The 26,011-nt window shown below is 45.2% G+C and overlaps 1 protein-coding gene across 3 annotated transcripts in view; it reads right to left on the bottom strand.

Annotated features, from left to right (window-relative positions):
* SH3PXD2A (SH3 and PX domains 2A) overlaps nt 1-26,011 on the bottom strand; it is a 259,755-nt gene that overhangs the window by 105,207 nt on the left and 128,537 nt on the right. Inside the window, exon 1 of one of the 3 annotated variants that reach the window (XM_051616600.1) lies at nt 25,579-25,610. The exons of the other annotated variants lie outside the window; for them this stretch is intronic. Within the exon in view, the coding sequence (XP_051472560.1) occupies nt 25,579-25,580 (2 nt within the window). The 5' untranslated portion in view covers nt 25,581-25,610. Of the gene's footprint in view, nt 1-25,578; nt 25,611-26,011 lie in introns of those variants that run through there. 3 annotated transcript variants of the gene reach the window in all.

Below are 26,011 nucleotides of genomic sequence, written 5' to 3'. Positions count from 1 at the left end.
TCTTTTCTCAGATATGTCACCTTTTAGCCTGGGGCCTCTGCCTCTCAGTAAAGCAAGGCTTGGCTTGTTTAGCGGAGATTTCATACAACCATGAGCTTCAACTGTGACAGAAAACAGTGCCTGCAAAGCATGAGGAGCTGTCAGACCCACAGAGGAGCATGGCCAGGGGAGCTGCACAGCAAACATTTCATCAGACAAGACAAAAGCTAAAGGGAGAGTAAATCATCTTACTTGTCTGTTTCTCAGTGTTTGCTGTCCAAAGGAGATGAGACAGTCACAAACCCTCAGTAACACAGGTTAATCGGTATCCTCTTGAGTATTTTAATATATAAATTAAAATTGGTCCTTATTTGTTGGCTTTTGCTAATTCAATGTTTAAATACATTGCAGACATTTATGTTCCCATGCTCCTTAATTCCTAAAAGTCTCTAGTGGTGTGGGCAGGCTACAGTGGAGATATGTGACTCTTCAAACAAACACCTCGGATTATCATTTAATCACCAATGATTTGCCAGGCAGATTAAAAGCACAGAAATGTTTTAAAAAGCAAAGTCCACTCCTTCCTTCCCCACACTACATGGTTTGCAGTCAGTAATGAAGATTTCTTTTTCACAAACTATTTTTCTTAGCACCACTATCAGATTCCATTACAGTGTTTTTAAAGTAAACTAATACAGAAATACTTTGCTACTGCTCTTTACATGTGCAGAAACTTGAGCCTTGAGAATGTACTTGCATCTTGAAACTCTCCTAACTGATTTTCCTTAACAGCCATACTGACATTTTCTATTTGAGACAAGGCACAAAATCAAGTGTAACTGAGAACTGTCACTGCATGCCTGCCTGTCACCAAGACCTATGGCTGGAGGAGCACCCAAACACATTAATACTATACAGACACACAGAAGCTATGTGGAGAGTGCTGGGTTAAAAATTTGTATTCATGATACTCAAAGTGCAAAAGTTTAACCACGTGCATGAAGGCATTTCCATTCCCACTCAGCTCTGACACCCATATGACACATAATTAAGCAAAATTAACTCTGTATGTTGTGCAACAGGACAACAAACTCAAGCACATGGATGCATAAAGCTATATGTTTCCCCCTCCAGCACTCTGTCCTCTGTAATCATAAAAGCACAGCTGATCTCTTCCCCAAGCCAAATAAACAGATGAAGGCCTTTTTCATTTTTCTTTTTTTTTTTTTTTAGAAAATATTCTGCTCATTTCCTGATATAAATTGTTGCATTGTGGAACCCTCTTGAACATGAATCTGTCCTTTCTGAGGAGAGGTCGAGTTTTTCAGCTCTGTCAGAAAGGGCCCCATTGTGGCGATGGGGAGACTCCAGAATTCCTTGCCCCAAGCAGAAGGGACTTGAGGGGCAAGAAGAAAATCTGGCAACCTGACTTGAAACCCAGGCATTTCTTGTTGGCTGGAAGCTGTCTCTGCTTGCTGCTAAGAAGTCTTCATAGTGTGGCTGTAACCCTGGCATAGAGCAAACAGCACAGATGTATATCCTGTATACTTCTGGTTAGGCTGCAGTGATTGTCTGCATCATATAACAATGGTGGCCCAGTTTGGCTCACCAGGACCCAGCTGGATTTAGTGCTGACTTCTAACAGCTCCCTTGAACCAAAGGTAAAAGTCAATCCAAGTTCTCCCTGAGAAACTCCAAGCACAACACTGGAAACTCATCTACAATTCTTCCCTATACCAGTAATGTTAGCTTGCACAGAAAAGCCAAGGTTGGAAGGAGATGGACACTGCCTCCCCTCCAGCAATGCTCCCTGCACCTGAATCCATGGATTTCTACCATGAAGGGGAGCACTCAGAGGAGCCTGGAGATTAGCCCTGCACAGCACAACCTGTCCTCTGCCACCAGGTCCAATGTGCAGGGGATGCAGACAGCTCCAAGATAAATTACAACTCCATGGACCATCTCAGCCTCATGCAGACTCACAGTGCTTGAGGACGGCTGGCAGCATATTTTTCTGTGTGTAGAAAGGGCATAGAAGGGCACAAGGTGGGTTCAAGGCATCCTGACCCTTCCCTAAATGACTGGGGAATGTCACAGATTCCTGTCCCAAGATTCCTCAGTGGTGAAGTTGATCACTTGGCTCCAGAGTGCAACTTCAGTATTTGACTCAGGCTGAGGAAATGCAGAATTAGCCTCTTGAATTTTTCACAATTATATTTTTTTATGAACACATTATCCTCCTGGAGGAAGACAGGGCTTTTGAATTGCACTTTCAGCATTTTGCCAAGCTGTGAAATATGGGGCAGGGCCAGCTGACAGCAAAGACCAGCCTCTCCGGCACCAGGGAGAGATGGCTTGGAAAAGCCTGGAAGCTGCAGGACAGTGGAGCAATGAGCTAACGCCATGTGATCCTCTACTGCAAGACTTCAGCAGCCTTGAAAAAGACAACACAAATGTTTATAGCAAGCTTTTTCCTGGAAAGAACTAAAAAAACACGATCTTGCCTAAGAGTCACATCCTCATCTGGTTTTGTTTTACCCTGTTTATTCCTTCAGATGACAAACTTCTCCACAGGACAGAAAAATGTATTTACCTTAGCAAGAACTCTGGGTGGAGGTGCTCTTCACCTCCTCTAAACTGACCTTGTTTGTCCCTTGTGGGGAGGCCAAATCTATCTCTGTCTTACAATGACCAAGCATGTGTTACTTTATTACAGCCTTTATAGCATAAATGCTGAGTGATAAAAACAAGGTAATAAAAATTAATCATTCTCATGTGCAGCTTTTCCAGTTGTGCTCTTCCCTTTGGGATTTTATTAAATATTTCTACATGCAGACACACTGTATGTTTAAAAGATGCATCTAATGATAGTTACAAATTAAGTCCTGAATATCAGAATCATAAATTCAAATGTACCTTATGAACTAGTCAAGCTAACGAGCGTGCATATGTATCATATGAATGTGATTAAGAGCTTAAGAAGGCAGCACAGGCTTTGAATCTTTACTTCATTATTTCTGAGCCCTTCCCGATTTGAGGGTGAGCCCCTCAAATTCTAGTTTCCAGGTTTCTAAATTGCAGCTTGAATAGTTATTACAAGAAAAAACAGAGTCTCCTTGCTGTCCCCTTCCAGGGCCACCTTCCTTTTGCTGTTTTGGACTAATTTTGCTTGCAGCTGTCTGTATGGTGCACAGTCACTGTCTCCTCCATCCCACAGTGGCACTACTCCCTGCAGATAACCTTCTCAAAAGAAGACATCACCCAGTGCTCACCAAGTTGCTCCTGCTCACAGGAGGCAGGATACCACCACCTCTGCCAGTGTGTGCATGGAGACCAACAGTGTCACTCCCAAAACTCTCATCCCAGAGAATCCTTGGAAAAGAAGAGAGGGAAGGAAGAGGAGAAAAGCTGCAAGTTACAGATTTCCAAGACTCAGTCCCAGGTACAGACACAGACTGTCCAAAAAGGCTTTCACCACTGAATTACTGCACCAGGAAGAACATTGGGAGCACAGCACTTTAAATCAAATTAAGAGAAGAGCTTCTGCATGCAACACAGCTGAATCATGGCACTCACTGGTGTTAGACGTTGTAATGGCCAAAACTAAGTCATGGGTTCAAAAAGCAATGAGATAAATTCATGAAGTAAGGATAAATGGCCGCTATTGTACTTGAGGCTCTGGATGCTTTGACCCAAAAAGTCCCATAACTACTGAATGCCAGAAGCAAAGAGGATACAGATACACAAGGGAAGCTCACTCTGTATTTGCTTTGTTTCTTGTCTTGGCTATAAGCCACTGCTGGAGACAGGAGGCCAGATGGGGCCCTGATCTCACCTAATTGTGGCCTTATAATATCTTCTCCTGTAAAAGATCAGACTGGATTAGGATATATTACATCCAAATCATGTTGCATTACTCAGCACATTAAATTGTCTTTAATCACATACCTTGATGGTCTAGATTCCGGCTTAAATTTACCTCCTGTGCATATTTCTATGCCTATTCTGTTGAAACTGCTGCTGAATTTCAACTACGCATAAGCAGGCTCTGATGAAAAACCAATAAGCCTCTTTGATCAAGCTTTAATAGGACTCATCACGGGGATATATTCTGATGTGGCAAAATGGTTTCCTCATCCTGTCCCTTTCAGAAATGTTTTGTGAGTCTTTAAAGACAATTTAACCCTGATTTATGTTAGCTAAGTGATTTCTGTTGCACATGTGAGTTACAAGAAAAGGACCCTCATCTCAATTTGCTACACTGTTCAGGAAATCAGTTATAAACGCTGCAGTGCCTTCAGTGTCTCTGACTTCAATGCAGAGGAAACTAGCAATTTGAATAAATACTTCATCATTCCCAATTCTCCCATATGCTGCATCCAATATTTAACAAGAGACAACCTATAGGATGTTTTTTTTGGTAAAGGGTACCAAGCTTCCCCTGGCTAAGCTGTTTACCTAAGCTGTTTCCAGAAGTTATTCAAGGAAAGAAACGTGCAATTCTTTAACAGAGAGCATATGAAACATGTTGATGACTATCTAATAAAATTGAGCAGGCATTCAATGAGAGTGAGTCACCTCATCACAAGTTTAGAGACAAGGGATGTAGAAAAGGTGACTAAGCAAGCTCACGCAGTAACTCAGAGGTGCAACAGCAGCCCAAAAGTTTTGATGACCTGACCTGCCACTGGCATCTAACCAGCCTCCAGCATAGGTTAGAGCAGGTCTTTTCACACCAAGGGACAGATGCCAGTAGAAGGATGGAAGCCACCATGAAGGGCATATGGCCAGGAGGTGCATTGCCAGTGGTATTAAGTGCTGTGACCTCTGCTGCTGCTCTGCTCACAGCATTGCTGAGTAAAGAAACACCCCAAAATCAATAAATACTTCAGGTAAAGGTTCTCAAACAGGACAGAAACTGCTCTCCCATGTTTCCATTTGCCAGAGAGAATGATGGTAACTAATAGGGAAATAAGGAACTATTTCTGTGAAATTTCTTCTCTTGTCCAGTTTGAATCTCCCACACCAGTCTGTGATCATTGCTCCACACCAGTTTTTGACAACTGCTCCTGTCTGCTTTGTTTGCCACTACCAGCAAGAGTTGGACTACAACGTTTTTGTAATCCCCCTTCAAGAAGCTGTAGGTTGCTACTGGATCACTCATTTTCCTTTGCCAAAGTAACAGAAACACAACAAAATTATTTTTTCTCCCATCTCCCCTCACATCTCATCTTGGGGTAGAAATACCTGAGAATGCAGTGACCTAAACAACAGTGGTCTGGCCTGCCTTCCTGCTGCTCTCCCCTCCTGCTTGCAAGAAAGCCCTCAGCACAAGCAATCCCCCCTGGTCTACACATCAGCCACAACCCACCCGTGAGCATGGTTCTCCATGATGAATCTGCAGGGGCTGGTGACAACAAACCCTGGGGAGTCCCACGGGAATGAGACCCTGGAGGGAGCACCACTCGGAAGGCAAAGCAGAAGAGCCTCCACCTGTCCTTCTTTTGGCTGCCCAAGCCACAGGGATACCTACTCACAGCCTCTCCACAAATGCTCTCCTTTGCTCTGTACCAGACTCACAACCACCCCATGGTGGGCGCCAGGTCTGGGCACGGCTCTCCAGGATTCCCCACAGCCTGTCCCAGTGCATGGTGTGAGCACTGGCACCAGCCCACACGCCAGAGGCTTGCACAGGGAATTCCCAGGCTGCCACTGGCATTTTTGACTTTTGAAAGGCTCTAAATTAGCAAAGTAAGAAATGAGTTACAGGCATTTCCAGACATGGCCCAGGCTCTGCCAGAGCTCCGAGTTCCCAGTGGAAAGGAGAGCTTGCCAGATGCTTGGTATTATACAATTCTGCATTCCTTTCTGGTGCTGTTCTTATGGTGTCTAGCACTTCTGCGTACTCATCTGGCTCTTTAGCAACATGCTGCTTGGACCTCTCTGTCTTGCTGCTCCTGCTACGTGTCTCAGGGCAGCAGGACCTGAAAAATTAAGACAGCAGTGCACAGAGACAGCAGATGGCTAGTGCATCTGCACTTTGCACTGCTAAATACCCTATTGCCCTTGGTAGTTTTACATCCTCTTTTAGTGGTAGATCTCTCTCCTGACTTCTTAAAATCATCTGTTGTACATATGGCCCTAGGAATGGTAAATATTTTTTCCAGGAGAGGCAAGAACTTACGATGCACATGGGAAGACAAGATCAAGCCCACAGTATGAACTTCGACTTCTTCATCTGCTGTATGTAGTCTTTCCTTTCCTCATTACATTTCCTTCAGTTAGAACAGTGAGATTAAAACACGGCTGCTTCCCAAATCCGCCTCAGCAGCATGTCCTCAGTTAACTGTCTTACTACATCAAATGCCTTTCCAGCATACTAAAAAGTAATGTATTTCTCTATAAGACACCGATTTTATATACCTTGGAATTGTTTTCTGCCTGTTTATACAACACAGCACATGGAAAGATCTTTCAAGTCATCGGGTTCTTTCATTTACTAGTCAGAGACATAAATCATGGCATGTAAAATCTATTGCAAGTTCATGAACTCTAGGAAACATTTCTAATCACTATCCTTTGAACTGAGCTTTTTCAGAAACTGTAAAACTCCAAAACATATCTAATAAATACTTGTAGTAAATTTTGCTGGATTGGCAACTACTAAAAGCAGACTTGTCTTCCCTGATTATGTACCAGCATCAGGCAGTCTTAAAACATCCTCTCTGATTCTAATACTATAGCATAAAAGAAAAACGAAGTCTTGAGGTTGCCTTGCCCAATGTAACTGCTAGGATTCATTAAATGACTTATTTTCATGATATGTCAATTAAATGACATTTACTGACATTCATTAAATTGACATTCATTAAATGTCCATGTTATCATTGACAGGCACCAATTAAGCCAGAAAAATACAAACAACTTCTCAAAGATAAAACCTTCCAAACACTAGGGTTACTTTTCAAGGTAATGACCATAACTCCTTGCAAATACCCAACTCTGATAACAGGTTCTACTCTTCCCCAAGAGGTTAAAGAGCTAAATTACATGGCATTTGAAAAGAAGCATCACAAACCTTTCCTGTGTGCTCCACCCTTGGAAATATCAAGACCTGCTGAACAAGAACATATTGAGTACTCCACGAGTGAACAGTGATGCTATTTTTGTACTGTGGGTGTGAAACTGCAAACTTAAAAAAACCAAAACAACAAAGCCCTATACTTCCAAGATGCTGAAAGAGATTGTTTCAGTCTCAGAATTCAGTTGATCCTTGGAAGGAAACTAAGCAAATAGCACAGCTATTTCAGCCTGGACCAGTATTAGATTCGTGAGACTGGAGATGGACAGATTACAACCTGAGTTTTACAGATCCATCAAAACTTCTGGAAAATTTTACTTGGTTGATATTTGATCACATGCTTACAGATTATAATACTGAATTTAAAACTAACTTTGCAGAGACAGGTGTTTTCTCTAGTACATGTATGGATCCATACTAATACTTCCTTAAGCCTTAATTAAAAGGGCAAATAAAAAATCATGTTGACCTCAAATATATGCCTACATGCTTGCCCCAAACCACCCCAAATCATGTCAACTGAATTTTTAAGGTCACCAGCACTAAATATTAAATACCTCTGGAAAATGTAAGAAAATATAATCTTTTTATATGCAATCAAAATGTATGCAGAATGTAAAAGGGGTAAAGGCATGCTGAGCACGGAAGTGCCAGCAAACGTTATGAAATAGTGCAATGTCTGAACAGACCAAAAATTCTGGAGTCCAGTTCAGACACAAACTTGGATGTTGTTCAGACCTGCTCATGCAGAAAACAGTAAATTTCTCCTTGTTCCTTTTAAGTAACTCCTGTCCAATTCTCAAACCAGACATTAACTTTTAATTTACTTCCTACATCTCCAAAGGGGGTGTCTGTGTGGTATTTCCAACTTCTTTTCCCATGTTCTATGTTCATAAACATGAAGAGGCATAATGAATTAGTTTAATTATTTCCATCCATTCAGCTGGTTATAGAAGAAGACCTTTCAATTTGGCTAAAATAGAAATTACTTGTTCCTTCAAAACGATTTGTGGGTATTTCTGGGAAGCAACATGAATGATCTCTATGTTTTTGAAGCTAAAGGGTCACTGACAGTTTATTACTGCTGTAACTGTTCATGTTATCTGATATATAGATATCAGATGTGGGCAAAGGGAAAATGTCATTGTCAAGAATTACACCCCCTCCTTTTAGGCTGTTGATCTCACTTGCTCAGTAATTCACAAGCTCAGAACATTAATGAGCTTCTGCAAACATTGTGCCCTGCAACTGGTTTTTGTGCACTATTTTCTCTGTGTGTTACCTGAAATGTCAGAAGTTGGACAACAAGAAACCACACTCTCAGCAGGATCACAGCCTTTCCTATTCAGGGCATGCTGTGCTGTGTGTGGCTCCTCCCCACAGAGGTCCGTCTACCACAGGGTAACAAGAACATCCCTGAGGTCCTGGGGATGTTTGTGCATCCTGAAATCCACACTGTGGATAAACTAGGTACTGCACTATGTCACAACTGCACTCCATAAAAACAACTGTAGATGTGAAATGCAAAGATCTGCACTGCTTTTAGTTCCCAATATGGTGTCTGAATTCAGGGCTGTTTTGAATACACTCATAATTGCAAAATACTGCAAATAAAAAAGTAGAGTCTGGTCACACCAGCCAAGAGATGCAACAGTAGGAATTACAAATCAGAGCACAAAATGGAGTATCTTGCTGCCAATAACCTACTTACTAATGATTTGTTCCCCAATCATCCTCTGAGACCAAAGCTAATTCCTGGAATGGGGCCCTTCTGCTTTGCATCTGCTGCCTCTCTGGCACCAGCTACCTGCTTCTCCTCACCTCTCTACTTGTGACCTTGACCTGTCATCCCTTCCCAGACCTGTCATTCCCTCCCTCTCCTCTCTGTAACACACACACCACTGTACTGAAAAATAGCTCACATCACCACATTAACATCCCAGGCTCTGCACAAAACCCAGCTCTGGCCTACCTAGCAATAGTGGGTGAAACACCAGATACTCAGCTCTCTGTCTCCCCTAGCAAGATTAAAAAACCTTCAAGCTCTGCTGTGCATCCCATCCATTAGCAGCTCCTGGGGAGCTGTGCAGAGACCTATCTCATGATTAGGTAATAGCTTTTCCTTCTAAATCACTGTCCAGAAGAGACAAGGCTCTGGAAGAGTGAACTCCACATACATTAGAGGTTGGGCACATCCCCTATGCTGGTTATTCATGTGTCTTTGTTTTTTGCTGAAGAATGCAAGATTTTGTAACAGGAGTAAATTGCTTCATTTATTTGTTCTGATAATTATACCAAGACCCTTTTCTCATTAAAAACATAGGAAAGGGAAAGTGCCTCACTTTTACCCAAGAGTAAGTATTTTTTCAACAATATCGTGAAAATCTTAGAGCCCTACGTTTATCAAAACAAATCTGGGATGGTGACAGAGAAAGAAAGGCAGTGATTTTTGGCCACCTCCCTCTACCTGTTCCCCCAGAGTCTGCAGGTCATCTCATACCCAACAGATCCCTAAACTACTCTAACCAGCAGAGAATTAGTCCAAAATGCAAACATTATACCCTGTCCATGACCCCTACTTTGTCTGCTTTCAAAGGACAGGCAAAGAAACCATGAAAGCAGCCAACCTCCTAGAGCACATGGCAGGAGGACATGTGCAGAGGTGAGCCCCACTGTGCACATGTGCTCAGGCCACAGCTTCTGCCAGCCCAAAGAAAGACCGTGTCCCAGAGAGGACTTAAAAATAACAAGAACAATGGCAAGAAAACTGCAAATGTGTCTCAAGGTGCAGTTGTGATCAATTATTGTTAGGAACAAAACTGGAAAAAAACTGCTGTTCAGGCTGGGAACAGACCCTACTTGAAAGACCTCAGAGCATCCAGTTGCTGATGCAACTGTGGCCATGTTATCTTCACTCAGAAATTGGGGTGGATCTCTCTCCTCAGAAGCAGGGACAAGCTGCCACAGCATTTCACACGAGGAAAGCTGAGCAAAGAGCTCCTAGCCCAAAGGCACAAAGGAAGAGTGGAGGGTAGGCTTTAATTTTTGGTCCCTCAAAGACACAGACTCAGTTGGGCCAATCTTCATCTCATGCCATAGTGTGAGTTTGAAAATACACTGCTCCTCTTAAAAATCTGTCACGGCTCTTAGAAGGAAGAAAATCAGATTGTGGGTGGGAGTAACTGCACAGTATATAATTTAGAGCTACAGTCTTTTAAATTCTACTTTAGAAAAAACAGACTTTTTAGCTCTTCAGGAGTCAAACACAGTTATTATCAGAGGCTGGAAGCAGAACTGTTTTAAGAGATAGGGGTCACCTTCTACTCATTTTCTTAGCAAATATATAGGGTTTTTGCAGCTTTTTTAAAAAATTATTTTATACTCAGTCACAGCTTTTCACTGGTAATGTCACACCCCATTTGAAAGATACGAGCACTGAGTGATTTGGCACAGGGATATACTCAAACAAAGGAAAAGAAACTGCTTACAATTTATGATACGCTTTGATAGCTGTGATTTAAAAATGCCAGTGTTTCATTCCAGCAAATGTTACAATAACAAACACAAGACTAATGACCTGATGCCTTGTCAGAGATGTTCACAGGTCAGATAAAACCACCACATTATATCTGCAGGATCCAGCGTTTCAAAGACAGTCCTGTTTGAGCTTCTCCTGGGCTTTGATCCCTGCAAGCCGTACGTCAGCACTATCCTCCCAAAAGCTGGCCTCATGCTGAGGGTTTTTCTGCCGGCACACTTTCAAACCTCTGAAATATGTCCAGGCTGTCCCACCTCCCATCTGCAGCCATCTGAGCCACCTGAGCAGTTTCCTGCACTATGACGAAACAGCAAGAGGAAGAAAACTTTTAGCCCACATCAGGCTTTGCCAAACAGCTGGCAAAGGATAACCTTAGAAAAACTGATATTTAAGCAACTGTGGAGGAGATTTGTCGATTTAAGAGGAGCAGGGTGAGATCATTCATTGCCTTCTGTTGTCTTTTGGCTGAAAGCAGCCAACAGACAGCTGGATGGCCCCTGATCCTGCACTTAAACACTGTCGCAGAAATATTTTCATGTCATCATCATGTTGCATTTTTCACTTCTTCTCACAGGCCTTCCCTCAGCTCACTCCAGGGTTTCCAAGCCTGTATTACATCCCTTCACACCTGCTGTGGTCTGTTCATATTCAATGCTGAGCAAAGTGTGTGAGCAGTAACAAATACTTTCCTCAGCATATTTAGTATATCCTACATTCAAAAAAGTCTTCCATTTTTGCAGAGTTCCCCATGACTAAAAACTATTAGCCAGGGATATAATGCCAGATTGTTCATAGGTAGGATGCTCCAAGGACACAATCCCAGGAGCTCAGAGCTGTGGCAGCACTGTACTAACACACTGCAGAGCTGGCCATGCTGCTCACATATCAGGACACACAGGCAAAATTTCAGCAGCACCTGCACTTTTCACTCATTTCATTTGCCCCCATGAAATGGGGCTTTCCTCTCCACCCTGTCACTACAAACATTTGCACAAAGATTCAACTCTTCATTTCATTATGGTTCATCTGCTCTTCATGGCTCATTTTCTGTTGTCTGGTTAATACTTCAGCATGACTTGCAAATTATTGCAAAATTAAGGACAAGGGAGCCAGGTGAAAGGTGGGCAACCCTTGAAATAGGACAGTAATCCTGTTATCCTACAGATGTCCCTTAGGGCAAGACACGCAAGGAGAGACACAGAAAACAGAGACCTGAGATGCAAGGCAGGCTCTGAGGTTCCAGAGGAGCAGACAACTCAGCACAGTGCATGACATGCTGCTGCCTGATGAGGTTGGGGCACCATAGCTATTTCTGCCTGAGCACTACAGCTGTGTCTGCCACCATGTTTTCAGCTGTTTGACAACTGGTGACAAACACACATCCCTCCTCCTGGCAGTAGGTTAAATTTTCACTGCTGTGATACATGGGCTTTTTAACTATTCATGGACAACTCCTGCTATGACCAGCTTGCTTTGATCAATAGGTGGTAAATATGCTTTATTCCTGTCCCCAGCCACAGCCCCTGAGTCCCTGTCATGTGCTGAGGGCACTGACCTTCTCTCTGGCCACTGAGTCCCACCAGGGCTCATCTGGTGCTGTTTATGCTCAATTTGAAGCTCCTTTCCTTGACACACTGCTCCACACCTCCTGTCTATCCATGTGTTAATCGCTTTGGATCAGAAGACTCGCAGCAGGGTGAGGGTCAGTGTTAACTCCAGAGAGCATGCTTAGCTTGGCCACGCTTGGCTTTCAGAACAGGTATTGCTTTTCAGGCAGGTTGTGGCTCATGACAAAGTCCTGGCAGCACCCAGTTGTCATGAGATGGGGGCTCAGACACATCATCATCTTCTACATCCTTTTCCCTCTCCAACTGGAGTCAGCCACAACATGGACGAGCCCAAGCAGCCCTAAGGGGACATCAAGCTTGGGTTCAAGCCCAGATGCTGAGGTTCTGCTTTATCTCTGCCTCAGAATTGGAACATAGCAAAAAAAGCAACTCTTGGGACACTGCAGTGACCCATTAAAATTAATGGGGTTAAGTCATCCTGGTGTAAGTCACCAGCTTCAAAAGAATTACACAAGGGATGAATCTGGAGCCATTACTTTACTTCTTTGTGCCTTTCAGAAAGATGATCTACTTTCCAGACTGCTACACTCAGCCAGTCTAACTATACTAACTACTCTCACATCAGTCTCTTACTATATGCTCTCAATGCTCTCATCTACTGTCCAAGAAATTCCAAGAACTGCTCACCTGCTCTGGTTTTCCCCATGAAAAACCACCCTTGTATACTTCTAATGCGTTTAATTAATTTCCTCTTTCAGGGAAACAAAAAGGGAAGGGAAGGAAAACCCAAAAGCAAAGTTTCAGTAGAGAAACCAAGAGGGTTATGTACCCGCAGGGCACATTTCTTCTCTACCCTAGGTTGAAGCAGCAGTTAAAGGAGCAGATACAAGTGCGACACTGGTACCTCCCCAAACTTGGCAGTGCATAACACCTGACCATGACTGATGTATGTCACATACTTTTCTGCAATTAGAAGCACCTTTTTTGAGATAAGGAAGTGGAGGAGACCAAAGAGGCATGCAGAGAAACCTCAGATGTAAAAGATACAAGCTCTCAACTACTCCATGATCTGAGAGCCAGTCTTGTTCCTGGGGTGGCTCATTCAATCACATCAGCAGTGGAGATGGCCTTCAATTCCTTCAGCAAAGAGCTCAGTAACTTTAAAAAGCATAAATCAAAACTGTTCAAATTGGCAGATGTTTTGATAGGAAGAAATTGCCTTTTGGGGACTGCTTTTTGTCTGCCAAATTCACCCACAGATCCACATATGGATTTCTAATGTATCCAGGTTTCAGTGGTGATTACAGCCACAATTGTGGTATTAATCATGACATATTATTTTGGGAGAGCTGATGCATTAGAGGTAGACAATGAAAAGCTCAGAGTGTATTTGGTCTGTGAGTTACCCCACCTCCTTAGTTCCCAGGTATTCAGCTCTGGGTGTTTTGGCACAGGAAAAATAAGACTTGAAATTCAGCTCCTGAACTGGTTTCAAACTTTGCTGAAAGTCTGGAGGTGTTTGGATCTGGGATTTTGACTAGTAGCTCCCAAAAGAGGTTGCTAATTTCTCTGGGTGAAGCAGCAGAGGATGGGAGGAACTAGTGTTATTTCACTTTGCTCTGAAAGCAATGCAACCATCTGTGCAGCCGCCGAACCATGGGGCCTTGAAAGAACTACAAAATAGTCTGACTGTAAAGTCAGTCACAGAGAAACAGTTGCTGCCCGGCTGACACAGCCTGCTGGTACTCCTCAGGCCCCTGAAAGAAACGCCGCCTGACAGCTGCTTTCTGTCAGCCATGCTTTGGCCCCATCATGTCCCTGCTAGTGTCTTTTACAGCCCTGCTCAGACATATACCAACGATGTCTCAGGATGAGTAGTGGACTAAATACAAAAATACAGAGTAATCAGGAGCTCCACCAAGCTGCTTGCAAATCTACTAAAAGTGGCATGTTTCCATAATAAACAATCTGTTATCGCGTTGCTCTGTTCCCACTTAGCAGTCTGCTGAGAGACGGGAAGAAAGAGGCCAGTCTGCAGGGCGCTGCACTCCACAAGGAGACCAGCAGACAGTGAGCAATGGTCCACGCTCCCTCTGCCGGCTGCATCCCCTGCGCTCAGCACCCTCCGGGCACACTCGGGGGAAATGCTCCTCTCTCTGGTGGAGGCCAGGCACCCTTAATTCCTACTTGCACTCCGGTAATATCTGTGCAGACACCATCAGTGAAGCGAGACCCACTGTGCCAGAACTTACACAGATAAAGAATAAAAGCGACAGCAGACATGTGAAAGGTGAGGTCTACATGGCATGCCACAGGGCTGTGAAGAAACAGTCTCCAGCTGGGATCAAGAAGTCCCTGCAGCTGCCTCTGTGAGAGGTGATCCATCGCTGTGCACAAAGTGTGTGCAAGACAAGTTGTGTTCAGTGGGTGGGAAGCACTGTGGGAACCAAAAAGTTTTCAGTTCTGTTACAGGCAACACTTTCATTTCCCTTGCCCTGACAACCTCTTTTGTTAATATCCCTGGACATGCAGGACTCCATTACTGCAAAAACCATCTGTCTTGCAAAAGGTCTTTTGGTGAAATGTATTTGACATACTTGATCTTGCCATGGCATAAGTGGCAATATCTGAAAATATGTAGGTATACCCAGATGACAGGACAAGAGGTGAAGAAGCATGCATGTACATCTATATATTTCATGTTCATAAAATAACTATTTCCAAAGCACAGATTTGATGATGTTACCCTGTCACCTGCAGGACTTTGGAAAGTCTGAATCAGAAAGCATAGAAATGCTGTGTTATACCCATCAGCCACAGGTACCTTCCATTGGGAGCTGGCCTGAGAGCTAAAATACAGGCTTAGCCATGCCCAGGGAGATGAAGCAACTCACATAGAGCAAATCTGCAGCACAGACAGAATCTGAATCCAGGACTTCTTAACCCTGTCCTTCCACTCATCCCATGAATCCTGCCAGAGCTCTTGCCAACACAAGATCAATTGAAAACCCAGGGTTGCTCAAACCTCTATTAAACAGCCTGCTTCCTGCTAATTAGACCTTGAAGCCTAATGAGCTTTAAAAGCCTAATTCCAGACCTATTTTTCCTATGTCATTTTTGATATAATGGGGGCAAAAGAGCTCACATCATAGTTTTTAAGGTATCAGGCAATTGAATGTCTTGCTTCTCTGCTTATCTCTGAGCAGACATAACCCTTTTGATGTCCTGCCCCATGTTTTAAAAGGATGTGACAATCATGACAGTTCAAAAATGTGCATACAATTACTAATGCTAATAAAATTAATGATGAAAGGTTTGTACTTGGATCACAAACCCAACTCTATTCCATCTCAAGCCCTCCTTGTAGGCTTCCAAGAAAATGGGTCAGATAGTATTACAAAACTCCAGATAAAGAAAACTAATACTTACATGGGAAAAAAAAGACTAACAAAATTATTTTTGAAAGCCCTGACTAGGCACTGTCAGAGAGATTAAAGATGGGAGCAGCTCCCTAGCTATTAGATGTCAGGGTCAAATTTCTTGAGGCAGAGTAACCCTGGGGATGTGAAGGATTTGGATCAGCGGTGAACTATCAGTGGGATTTACATCTGTGCTGAGTGCAGCTTCAGGATCAGTGCCTGTACCCCCTGCCAGGCACACGCACACACGCACATGCACACAGAGCCAATGATGAAAAATGCATGATCAAGTTTATTGCAAAACTCCCACCGAGGATCAAAGCTGCCGCCCCCAGCAACACCCGCTGGCCCCAGCCAGCTTCACATACAGCCTTTTTGAATTTTGTAGCATGGGGAAAGAAATCAAAAGCTTTGAAAGGGAAAAAGCACATCTCCAGGGAACAGCACCTTAAGCAGGCAGGCAGTATTGTGAAGGAATGGGGTTTTGTCAGTCCTCTGCAAATACCATGGGCACAAAACCAGCCAGTTTCCCAGTGAGAAGGAAAACACCAGTTGGCCAAATTCAGAAACAATCAGCCCAGGCACGTCCTGCTTGAAGCTGGCACTGCAACAAGGGGAGCCCTTGCCACAGCTGGGAATGCTTGACACTTCTGAGAACAAAACAGCTAGTACAAATTTAAGTGATTCAAGTAACTGGACTGAGACTGGTGCCTCTTCTCTGAAGCTTCAAGGAAATTTCTCTTCCCAAGGGACCACAGCTGGCTCAAATCAGAGCCTGGTGAGACCATAGCACTGCAGGCTGGGTCAGCATCTCCATCGCTGGAGGCTGTTCCCAGCTTCTTCTCCTTTCCCAGGACACTGACCCACCTGTGTAGGGTACGGATGCACCTTGCCCAGGACCTGCAGGCCTAGCTCTTCTCCCACAAGGAGGCACACTGTGGCACAGAGCTGACCGGTGGGAGGCTGTGAGACGGGCAGGGACTCTGAGTCTCCCAACAGAAGGTGGACATAGCTCTAAAACCTCAAGAGCTGTTGCTCAGATTTTTCAGTTCATGATTGCATTTTACCAACAGGTCATAACTCCGTGGCTTGCAAATTGCCCAGCTCTAGGTCAGACAGTTGCTTGCAATTTTAAAACATCAGAAGTTGCTTGATTAAACCAGGTTAAAGAGGTCCCAGGCCCCTCTCCTCTTCCCCCAGGAGCAGTCATTCTTTCCTTTGCTTGAGTGCTTAAATCTTTGCTCTGCACCACTCTTGCCCTTGCACTGAGTCTCCCATTTCACCTACAAGTGAAGAGCAATTTTCCTTCAGAGGAGCTTTAATTGGAAATTTCCCCTTGTTCCATAATTTTTCAAAGTCTTCGTGGTTCCAACTGCTCCCCACTCCAGGCTGAAGTGAGCAATCTGGAGAGCTGTTTGTCAGTGCAAGAGGAGCAAGGCCTGACAGGGAACAACTCAGCCTGGCTAGAAGGTGGTCAGCTGCTGGCTGCTAGTTTCCCATAAGGACTGTATGAGGTCTGCAGATACCACCGGGCTGGGGAGGGAGGGAAGCAGGCAAGGACGCAAGGATGGGAAGCACACCGGACAAGCAAGAGAAGTTCCTGACACCTAGGGAAGAGCTGTGCTTGGGAAGCTGTGGAGGGAAAGACCTTCTGTGAGCTGTGCTTAGGAGCATCAGTGTGGCTAAGCAGCAGCCCAAGGGAGCCTCAGCAAATGTGGGGTGGAGTTTAATCCTTCCTGGGTCAAGCAAGCAAGCCAAAACCTGGATTAATACACAGTGTGTCAGGCTGCACATTCTAGCAATGCTATTTGGATGACAGCAAACACCCAGATCAGGTGCTGACAATTTCCCTACAGGATCACACACAAAATCTGGCTGTAAGAAGAGCTGTCACTCAGACTTTCATAGCCAAAAATGCAAGCTAGCCAGTGACACCTTCCACAGTGAAACCTGCCGAGTGTCTTGATGGCCAAAGCTGAGGATGAGAACAGTCCCCCTTTCCAAGTTGGCTCTCTAGCTTAGTGAAGCAGGAGCAGGGAAAGCCTGGTGATCAGCACAGCTTCCCAGGCCTGAAGAGATGATTTAATCCAGTACTGAGTATTAAACAGACAATTAGATAATCTTAAATCTCTTCCATATGCTTACAAATGTCTGATCCAGGTGTGGTTCTGAAGTAGTTAGTACTAATGTCCAAGACTGCAAGTCTGCTTCTCTCCCATACCCTCATCAAGTCTTAGATGCAATATTATTAAATACAAAAAAGTTACTATCATAAGATCAACGGAAAAAGATAGGGCTGTAACACCTAATAAGAAGCCAGGTGGAAAAGCTATTTCATACCTGTTCATAGCAACATGTCACAGCTTTCCCACTGCTGTCTAGAGGAATTCCTGCTCTCTGAGACTTGAGAGCCAAGAGAAAGTCCACTTCACCAGACAAGCATGGCAAGGGTGAGGCAGGGCCCGTCCCGGCAGATGGCAGAATGCCCACACCACCGTGTCCAACATCCACACAAACCAAAGGCATCTTTTTTTCCCGCTAGGCTTGTGCTTTTTGCTGTAGAGTAAACGCATGTAAAGCCTCTTCTCCCCACGACGTGGCAGTAGCTGCCTGCGGAGCCTGTAACCTTCCCATGCCCAACCCCTTGTCATCAAGTGGAGCTATTTATACGTGCTACAACAAGCTGTGCAACAAATACGGCTTTGCCAGCGGGTAGGAGAGTTCTTCAAAAAACACCAAGTGCAAACCTTAATAATTTTAAGTTTGTGTGTCTTGCTGGTGAGTTTTTTTTAGCCAGGCTGAACTGCAGGTTGCCAGTGAAGTACCAGCACTGCCATTCATTTTGTAACAGTAAGACAGACATAAAGATGGTGAGCTACAGCTGTGTACACATCTACACATGCACAGAAACACAAAATATTGCTCACTGCATCAAGTAGCTTTTGACATGTAATGGACTTTCAGACAAGTTTTGTGTGAAAACCAGCCAAAAATATCTGCTTTCTGGGACAATGTTAAACATGGAGCATTTTGTCAACAAGGGGTGAGTGTATGTTAATGTCCTTGGCTGCTCAGCATGAATGAAGTGTGCTGAGAAGTCCCTCTCCTGGCTTTCTGGGAAGGGAAGGACACTGGGCAGGTGAAGCCCTGCCCACTCTGCTGGTAGCTCTGTTTGCTGTGCCAGCCATTGCTAGTGAAGAGTGGGATGTCAGAGAGAAGTGGCCTCTCCCAGGGGAAGCTCTTTGTAAAACAGAAGCCAGTGATGGGAGGGAGACACTAGATATCAACTCAGTTTCACTGCAGTCTCATTTTAGTTTGCAAGAATGAAGGACAAGACGCAATGGAAGAGCATGTGTGAGGCTGGGAAAAGATGTTGTTCTCTCCCTACTGGTGAGCCCTCCTGCTAGCACAAGTTGTCCAATTCATCTCTGGCACCTGGTCTCCAAGAACACAGCATTCACCCTATTGAACTTCAAGCTGCTCTTCTTACGAATCCTCCCTGTAGCAGCACTGATGAGATCAGCCTTCTCTTGACACTGCTGCTGGAGGACACCCTAGTCCATCCACACTTCAGGTCAATAAGTAGTGTCTGCGGTGGGCTCTACACTGGATCTGCTGGGCGACCAAATGAGTTGTGTCACCACTGACATGAATAACTGTTGGAATGAGCAGACCATAAGAAAAAAAAAACAATAGCAGAGACAATGTGTTCATTAAGGGGGGACCGAACAGCAGCAGCCAAGCCACAGTAGATATCATTACACTTGCCTTCAAGTGGCATCAGTTTGGTAAATGTTACAGATCTTGGATTCAAGAGCCATCTTCAGCCAGCAAGCTTCAGAGAAGAGGTCCTATGGACAATCCACTGCTCCTCAAGCTTGGGGAGCCTGCAGGCATCACCACCACCTTGCTCAGGTGCTGCCACTCTCACACTGAAGTTGCTGCTACACACTGTCGCATCTGCACTGTGCTCCACTTTTAGATCTAAGGAGGCTTTTGGGGGTCCATCCCTAGATTAGTGACATGGGACCATGCAACACAGGGACTACTCTGCCTCCAGGGGGAACTTGCAGCCCAGCACAATTTGCTTCCCAGCTCCTGTGTAACCTGTCCCTCAGGCAGGGGGGAAAAAGGGACATGTTCTTACTCATCCATCTCCTTCCATGCCATACTGCAGACATGAACGAGAACTGTGTTGGGAAAAAATCTGGATAGGGTCAACCCTACACATTGGCCTCTGGTTTTTGGAGGAGAACAAAGTCCTGCCCAAGAAGCTGCCATGAGCTGAATCCCAGCAGGAGCCCAGGCAGGGGGTGAAGCTGCTCACCAAAGCACACACAGCCTGAGAAGCTTCCCAGCAGGCACAGGTCAGCTTTCCAAACACCATATCTGCAGCAGTAGGAGCTGCTTCACGGGCAGTCGTGCTCTCAGGCAGCCTGGTGCTAACTTGCCTCTCCCTCTCATGTGGCTTGGACGGCATTTCCCTCAGCATTGCCAAGTCAAGAACCCTTGTCCCTCTGGGATGTGCAGGTATCTGCAGGCAAAGCTGGCAGGGCCACATGCCACAGTCAGTGAGGCTGCTGTGCTGTGGATGAGCTGGGGGTGAGCAGAGCAGGGGGCTTGGGACAGGCTCCCCTCCATCTGCCCCCAGCAGGGGGCATCTCTTATGATAAGAACCAGCCCCCACACTTAGTTCTGCTGCAGGAAGTTTGTTCTTGTCACCCCATTTCCCACCTCCCTCCCCTCTCCCTGCATATTGGAAGGTCGCAGCCCTGGAACATGCAGAGGAAGGAGGCATGCAGGAGCAGGCCACCCCTGCCACCCTCTTCCTCACCACTCCCCAGGACATGCCAGCAACGCACTTACGGGGAGGAAAGCCTATGAGCAACTGGTGGTTTGGTTTGCCTCATGAGGACAAGCCTGCAGCAGGCTGTCTGTGAACAAACAAACAATCTCCGCTATAAATCCTTTATTTGTTCCATCTCCCCATCCTTCTGCCAGAGGGTTTGTCCTCTGTGCTGAGCAGGGCCGCACAAACAGCTGATTCAACATCCAGCCTGAGAGGGGAAGAGGTGGGAGCCCCGGAGCCGTCCGCGCTTGACACGGAAAGACTCTGCTGGCAATAAAAAGCTTTTCTCCACTTTGAAAGCTCCTCTCCAGGCACATGTCCCTGCAAAGTGGATCCTCAGCATGCTCTGATGCTTCCTTCTGTCCTCTCCATGCTGCAGAGTGGCAAATTAACATTTCCACTCTTTCTCATGTGGAAAGCCAGGAAGAAAACCCAGTGGGGAGGATGAAACTCTTCACATGGTAATAAAAGAGTAAATGGCTTTATGCAGCCCACGAGAAACTGGAAATAGCTTCAGGGAACATGATGCATGCTTGTGTTCAGACCCTCTGCCCTCACTCCTGCCTTTACACTCGAATTGATGGGAACTGAGTGGCTGAAACGGCAGCAAGTCCCCACATGCTGAGGCTGCTTGATGGAGGGGCAGAGAGAGAGAAGCCGGTGGGTTATTCCAGGAAAAAAGCCGCTCTCTGTGCTACTTCTCCACCTACTCCCTCACTCTCAGACACACTCAAGATGTTAGTGTGGTGCCTACTTGGCAGTGCTGATGGTCGGAACAGACAGATACCGAGGCAAAAGGAAGCTGCCAACAAACCGTATGACAACAATGTCACTTTCCACACATTCCACACTTCCCCTGCCAGAACCTCCAAGCTCTGAGGGAGCCAAATAGCCAGGTGGGCTTGCAGTAAACCCCATTATTTTCAGGAAAGTTTGATGAATTTAGCCTGTACTCTTCATTTTACCAATAGGCAAGTCTCAGATACTTAAAATACTGAATTTGCTCAAGGTGTCCCCCAGTTCTTTGTGCTGTCACACCCCCTGAGCTCCTCAGGCCTTACATCCTGAAGTGGAAGAACCCTGGGTAGCACTTCCCATTAGTAATACACTTTTAAACACCTTCACACAGTAGTTCATCTAGTGGCTGCAACTATCCAGGACTCCGAGATTTGCTTTCCATTTTCAAAACCACTGATTTTCCAAACCTGGGAACAATCAATCTAATAAATGGGTCTCCCTAAAACCTGTTTTCAGCTTCAGTGGCAAAATCTACTGCTGCAATCCCATGTCCTGATGTCTCAAGCCCACCTCAGATAATGTTCACCTCAGCCTTTCTGCTCATGGTTACCCAGAGGGTTTGGGGAGCAGCTCCACACAGAGATGGGAGTAGCATCATAGCTTTTAATGGGAACAGCCTACTGAAGAGTCACTGGGCCGAGCGAGGGGAGGGAGAAGGTTTCTGAGCTGATGAATCAGCACTTTGCAACACCTCTGTTCCTGTAAGCTCTGCACAGGCAGGTTCAAATCATCCTGCAGGTCAAAGCAGCAACAACAACAGAAGTTCTGCAGTGGCAGAAAGCAGGATGCTCACCTCAGTGTAGTGTAAAGCTGAGTAATAAACTGCCCCACCTCATACTTCCAAAAAAACCTAAAGACTGATGTGTCCCCATCGTAACTAGCTGACATCAACAGTGTTACTGCACATGGTAACATTATACAACCCCTAAGAGTTTGCTTGCAGTGCCAAAACCCCTGTGGATGCCCTTGCAGCAGGAACCAAGTGTTCATTGCAGGATCTTCCCTGACTGCTGGACTTTGCTTGTACTCTGCAGGGAGGAAGTTCATGGCCTCTCCTTCGCTGTAGCCCAAGGAAAGTCCTAACATCACAGCACAGGGAGAATTTCAGGTGCATGCTGGGTTTGGCAGGCCCTTTGCATGCCAGAATTTTTATTTTTTTCTTATTTCCTATTACTATTTCCCCCATTCAACCAGCCATGGTGAAGTGAAGCTATTGGTATCATGCAAGCTGTAGAACATGACAACCAGAGTGTTAGTGCTACCCATTGTTTGCATTTACCCTTCCCAGGCCTCTGACCCCAGCAATGTTAACAGCATCAAGGTCAAAGAGAGGAGAGTGTATCCATAAATGACCTTGCACAAAATGTATTCATGGTTTAGAGGTCAGAGGAAAAACCTCTATCCACAGAAAAATACTTCAAAGGGTTCCATCAAGCCCAACAGATAACCTCTTTCCTTCCCCTGCTTCTTTTAGGTGTCAAAACATTACAATATTGTTCAGTGTCCCCATGTTCCTAAGGATCAGGATCTAAAACATTAACACTTCCACACCCAAGTGAGTTGCAGTATGCCCTGTGACTCCTCCCCACACATGGCATCCAGCATCAGGTACCTAGCAAAGAAATTATCTCAATATAGTTGTATTAGTTACCGGAGATTTTGCTCCTTTCTCATCATAACCAGCAGTAACTCACATTTTAATCCTCAACCTGAAGCAACAGGGAAGGAAAACCAGCCATTTTTACTGCCAGAAGCACCCTGCCTCTGGCTGCAAACACACATTTTCTCCGCTTTCTGTTGCAACTTTTGAGCCAACACAAGAGGATACGTGAATTTGTGTCTTAATAAAAACCAAACTAAAATAAAAAGCAATCAGAACAGACTTTGCAGTGTCAAATTAAACTCTACAGAAGCAAAGAACTGCCTTGGATTCCCAGTGCTTCTGCCCCTTTACCCGCATTCCTACTAGTCTCACCCTGATCCCCTCCCCACACCTCTGTAAAGGCTCCAGTACTTCAGCATGTCCCCCAGCAGAGGTCAATTATTGATGGTAGATGTTACATTAGCCCTAATGGCCAACCCAAACTGGGGCCTGTGTGTCTGCTGCAGAAACATAAATGTGCTTGTTTCTGCCCCAAAACTTGCAATCTGAATAGCCAGGCAGGGCAGGGGAGAGGGAGCAGAAAGCCCAAGCCGAATAAAGCCAGCACTGGCAGCAAGCTCAGCTGTAAGCCCCTGTTTTTTCTGCAGCCAGTGTGGTTAGCAGTGGAACTGAAATGACAGTGCTAGAAGGAGAGCTTGAAGCAGAAGGCAAACTGGCCAAGTGAAGGAAAGCCCACAGTTGAACTGCAGCATGTTCTCTGAAGGTCCCAAGGTTGGCTGATTTTACCTCAGTCTAATTGGGACAGAAGAGAGTGAAGATGCAAAGCAGAAGGACCATGACACACTGACAAGGGCATGCATGCTCCCTGCACAGTCCCAGGGCTACAACATGAGAGGTGGCCTCGGCCAGGTACCACTTTCACATTTCAGTCCCTCAAACAGAAGTCCTGTATGTTCTTGTTTCTGCCCCTGCTCCCACCACCTGGAGCCTGGCTGGCTCTGTCTGTCTGGCTCATGTTTGATCTCCAGGATCAAAGAAGAGCTGTAGGCTCTGACGAGCAGGGAGTATCCTCTTTGCCATCTGTCTGAAGGAGCAGCCTTGGCTCTTAAGTGCCTGTAGGTGTTTCCTCCTTTACAGCGACATGGGTGACTTTTGCCCCACTACAAATCCACAGATTCCTTAAAGGCTTCTCCTGATTCCCACTGGCATCAGAGCAGACCTTGCCACAGCAGCAGCAGCAGCAGCAGAGGAAATAAAAGCAAATACATGCAAAATCCAGTCCTTTTTTATTAGAGTTTAAGACAGGGGAGATTTGCTGCAGGACTGAATCTGAGAAATTGCAGGTCTTTGTTTATTTCCACCCTTGTGACCTCAGATCAAGTGGCATTTAAAAATCAACACGACAGGGGTGAAGCCACCAACCTTGGAAAGCTCAACCAAGACACTCATCTCCAAACGCCAGCAACGGCTGCCCCAGCTCTAATGATCCCCTTGGAAGCTCTTCTGCATCTCAGCTAAGCACAGTAATACTGTGTTACATTTATTCAGACCATATGTAATACACACAAGAGCCCATAAAAGCTTAAACAGCACAATAAACATTTGGAAAAGCACGGTGACCAGATTTATGGGGTTTGGATACCTGCCAGCATGACCCACCAGAATCAGATCCTGAAGTTTTTGTGTAAGCCCAAGATATACACGCAACACAAACACAAATGTGCTGTTGTCCTTGGAAAAAAGATAAACAGCCTGCAAAGCCCATCCCCAACACTGGAATATGATGACCTTCCACTGTGTCTGATTTTACTTAGTTTAAATTAAGGCCATAAAGATGGTCTTGGGAAGGAGAAATAAATGTAGCTCAACAGAACTTCACCACAGATCATACAGTAAAACTGCAAAAGAGGGAAAGACGAAAAGATTTAGACACTTAATTTCCATTAAAAGGGAGATGAGCCCTGCAGCAGAGCTGTGCTTTGCCAGATTCCAAGATAGTTTTGTGCTTACTTTCCTCCACAGGGATGTTGTGATACCTCATGTGCCACCTACCAGGCTGGAAGAGGGGGAGGTGATGGCTCAAGAGAAGTGAAGAGGTGTGAAATGATGACAGATCCCAGAGGGGTGTGAAACATTTTGTCACAAGAATCTGCAAAAACCTTGAGCTTTCATTTGCACAAAACACTTTGGGATAGTGCGAGAGCAAGGTACCAGTGGGATGTATCAGTTCCTCTGTTTCCCAAGATGAAGAACAGTTGAAGGAGTTCCATATTTCCTGATTTCTTGGGCATTTTGTGACACTTTTTTTTTTTTTTCCACCTGCTCTATGTTTAATAGAATTTATGGCTAAACCCAGTATTTTGCGTGCCTACAACCCCTTCCAGTTCACCAAAGATACTGCACTAGCAGGATTTAGTACAGTAGTGAGCATCCAGTGCTCAAGACAGAAGCCAGGAGTCCTGGCCTCAAGTTTTGTGCTCTAAAATGTATCCAGGGCAGAATCCCACCTCCAGACTTAAAGCAAAAGGAAAGAGACAGAAGAACAGCACAGGATACCACTTTTGAGAAACCTGCCTCATTTGTGATGATAAAGGAGAGTATTACGGATTAGCTGGCAATACATGGAAGGAGTTGCCCACCTCCCACGCATGATTTCCCAGAAAATGTTTTTACAAGTTTAAGACGGGCTACTACAAAATGTTATACAAAAGCAAGACTGAAGCGTGATGACAGATTTACTTACATGAGGCTCAGGACGTGAAGATGCCCTTGCTGTTAAAGAGCCGGCACAGAAGCACTGCTCCACTTGCTTACTGAACTGCACAGAAAGGCTGTTTGTCTTGATCTGCTGCTCCAGGAGGTGGGTTGTGCACTGAGAACAAAAGCTACATGCAAGGGCCCATTCTTTCACCCACTGGCACGGGCACGCTCAGGGACAGCTTTGCATAGGGCAAGGTCTATCTTCAGCACTAGTGCCACAAAGGAGGACAGAGCAGGGGCCCTCTTGTCAGATAGCTGCACAGTAAGAACTGCTGGGAAGACCACACATTTGGTGACCACAAAATCTAGTGAGGCAGCACAGAGAAGGAAAGGGTCCTGTGAGAGGAAAAGTGGTGTTGGAGCAAGAGTCAGGACAGCGTGGGTAACGGAGCACACACCAATGGAAAGCCTTAATA

This window comes from Apus apus, chromosome 4 (genome assembly GCF_020740795.1).
Source record: "Apus apus isolate bApuApu2 chromosome 4, bApuApu2.pri.cur, whole genome shotgun sequence".
Classification (NCBI taxonomy): domain Eukaryota; kingdom Metazoa; phylum Chordata; class Aves; order Apodiformes; family Apodidae; genus Apus; species Apus apus.
Note: the sequence above shows the minus strand (reverse complement) of the source record. Positions and strands in the feature narration are given on the sequence as shown.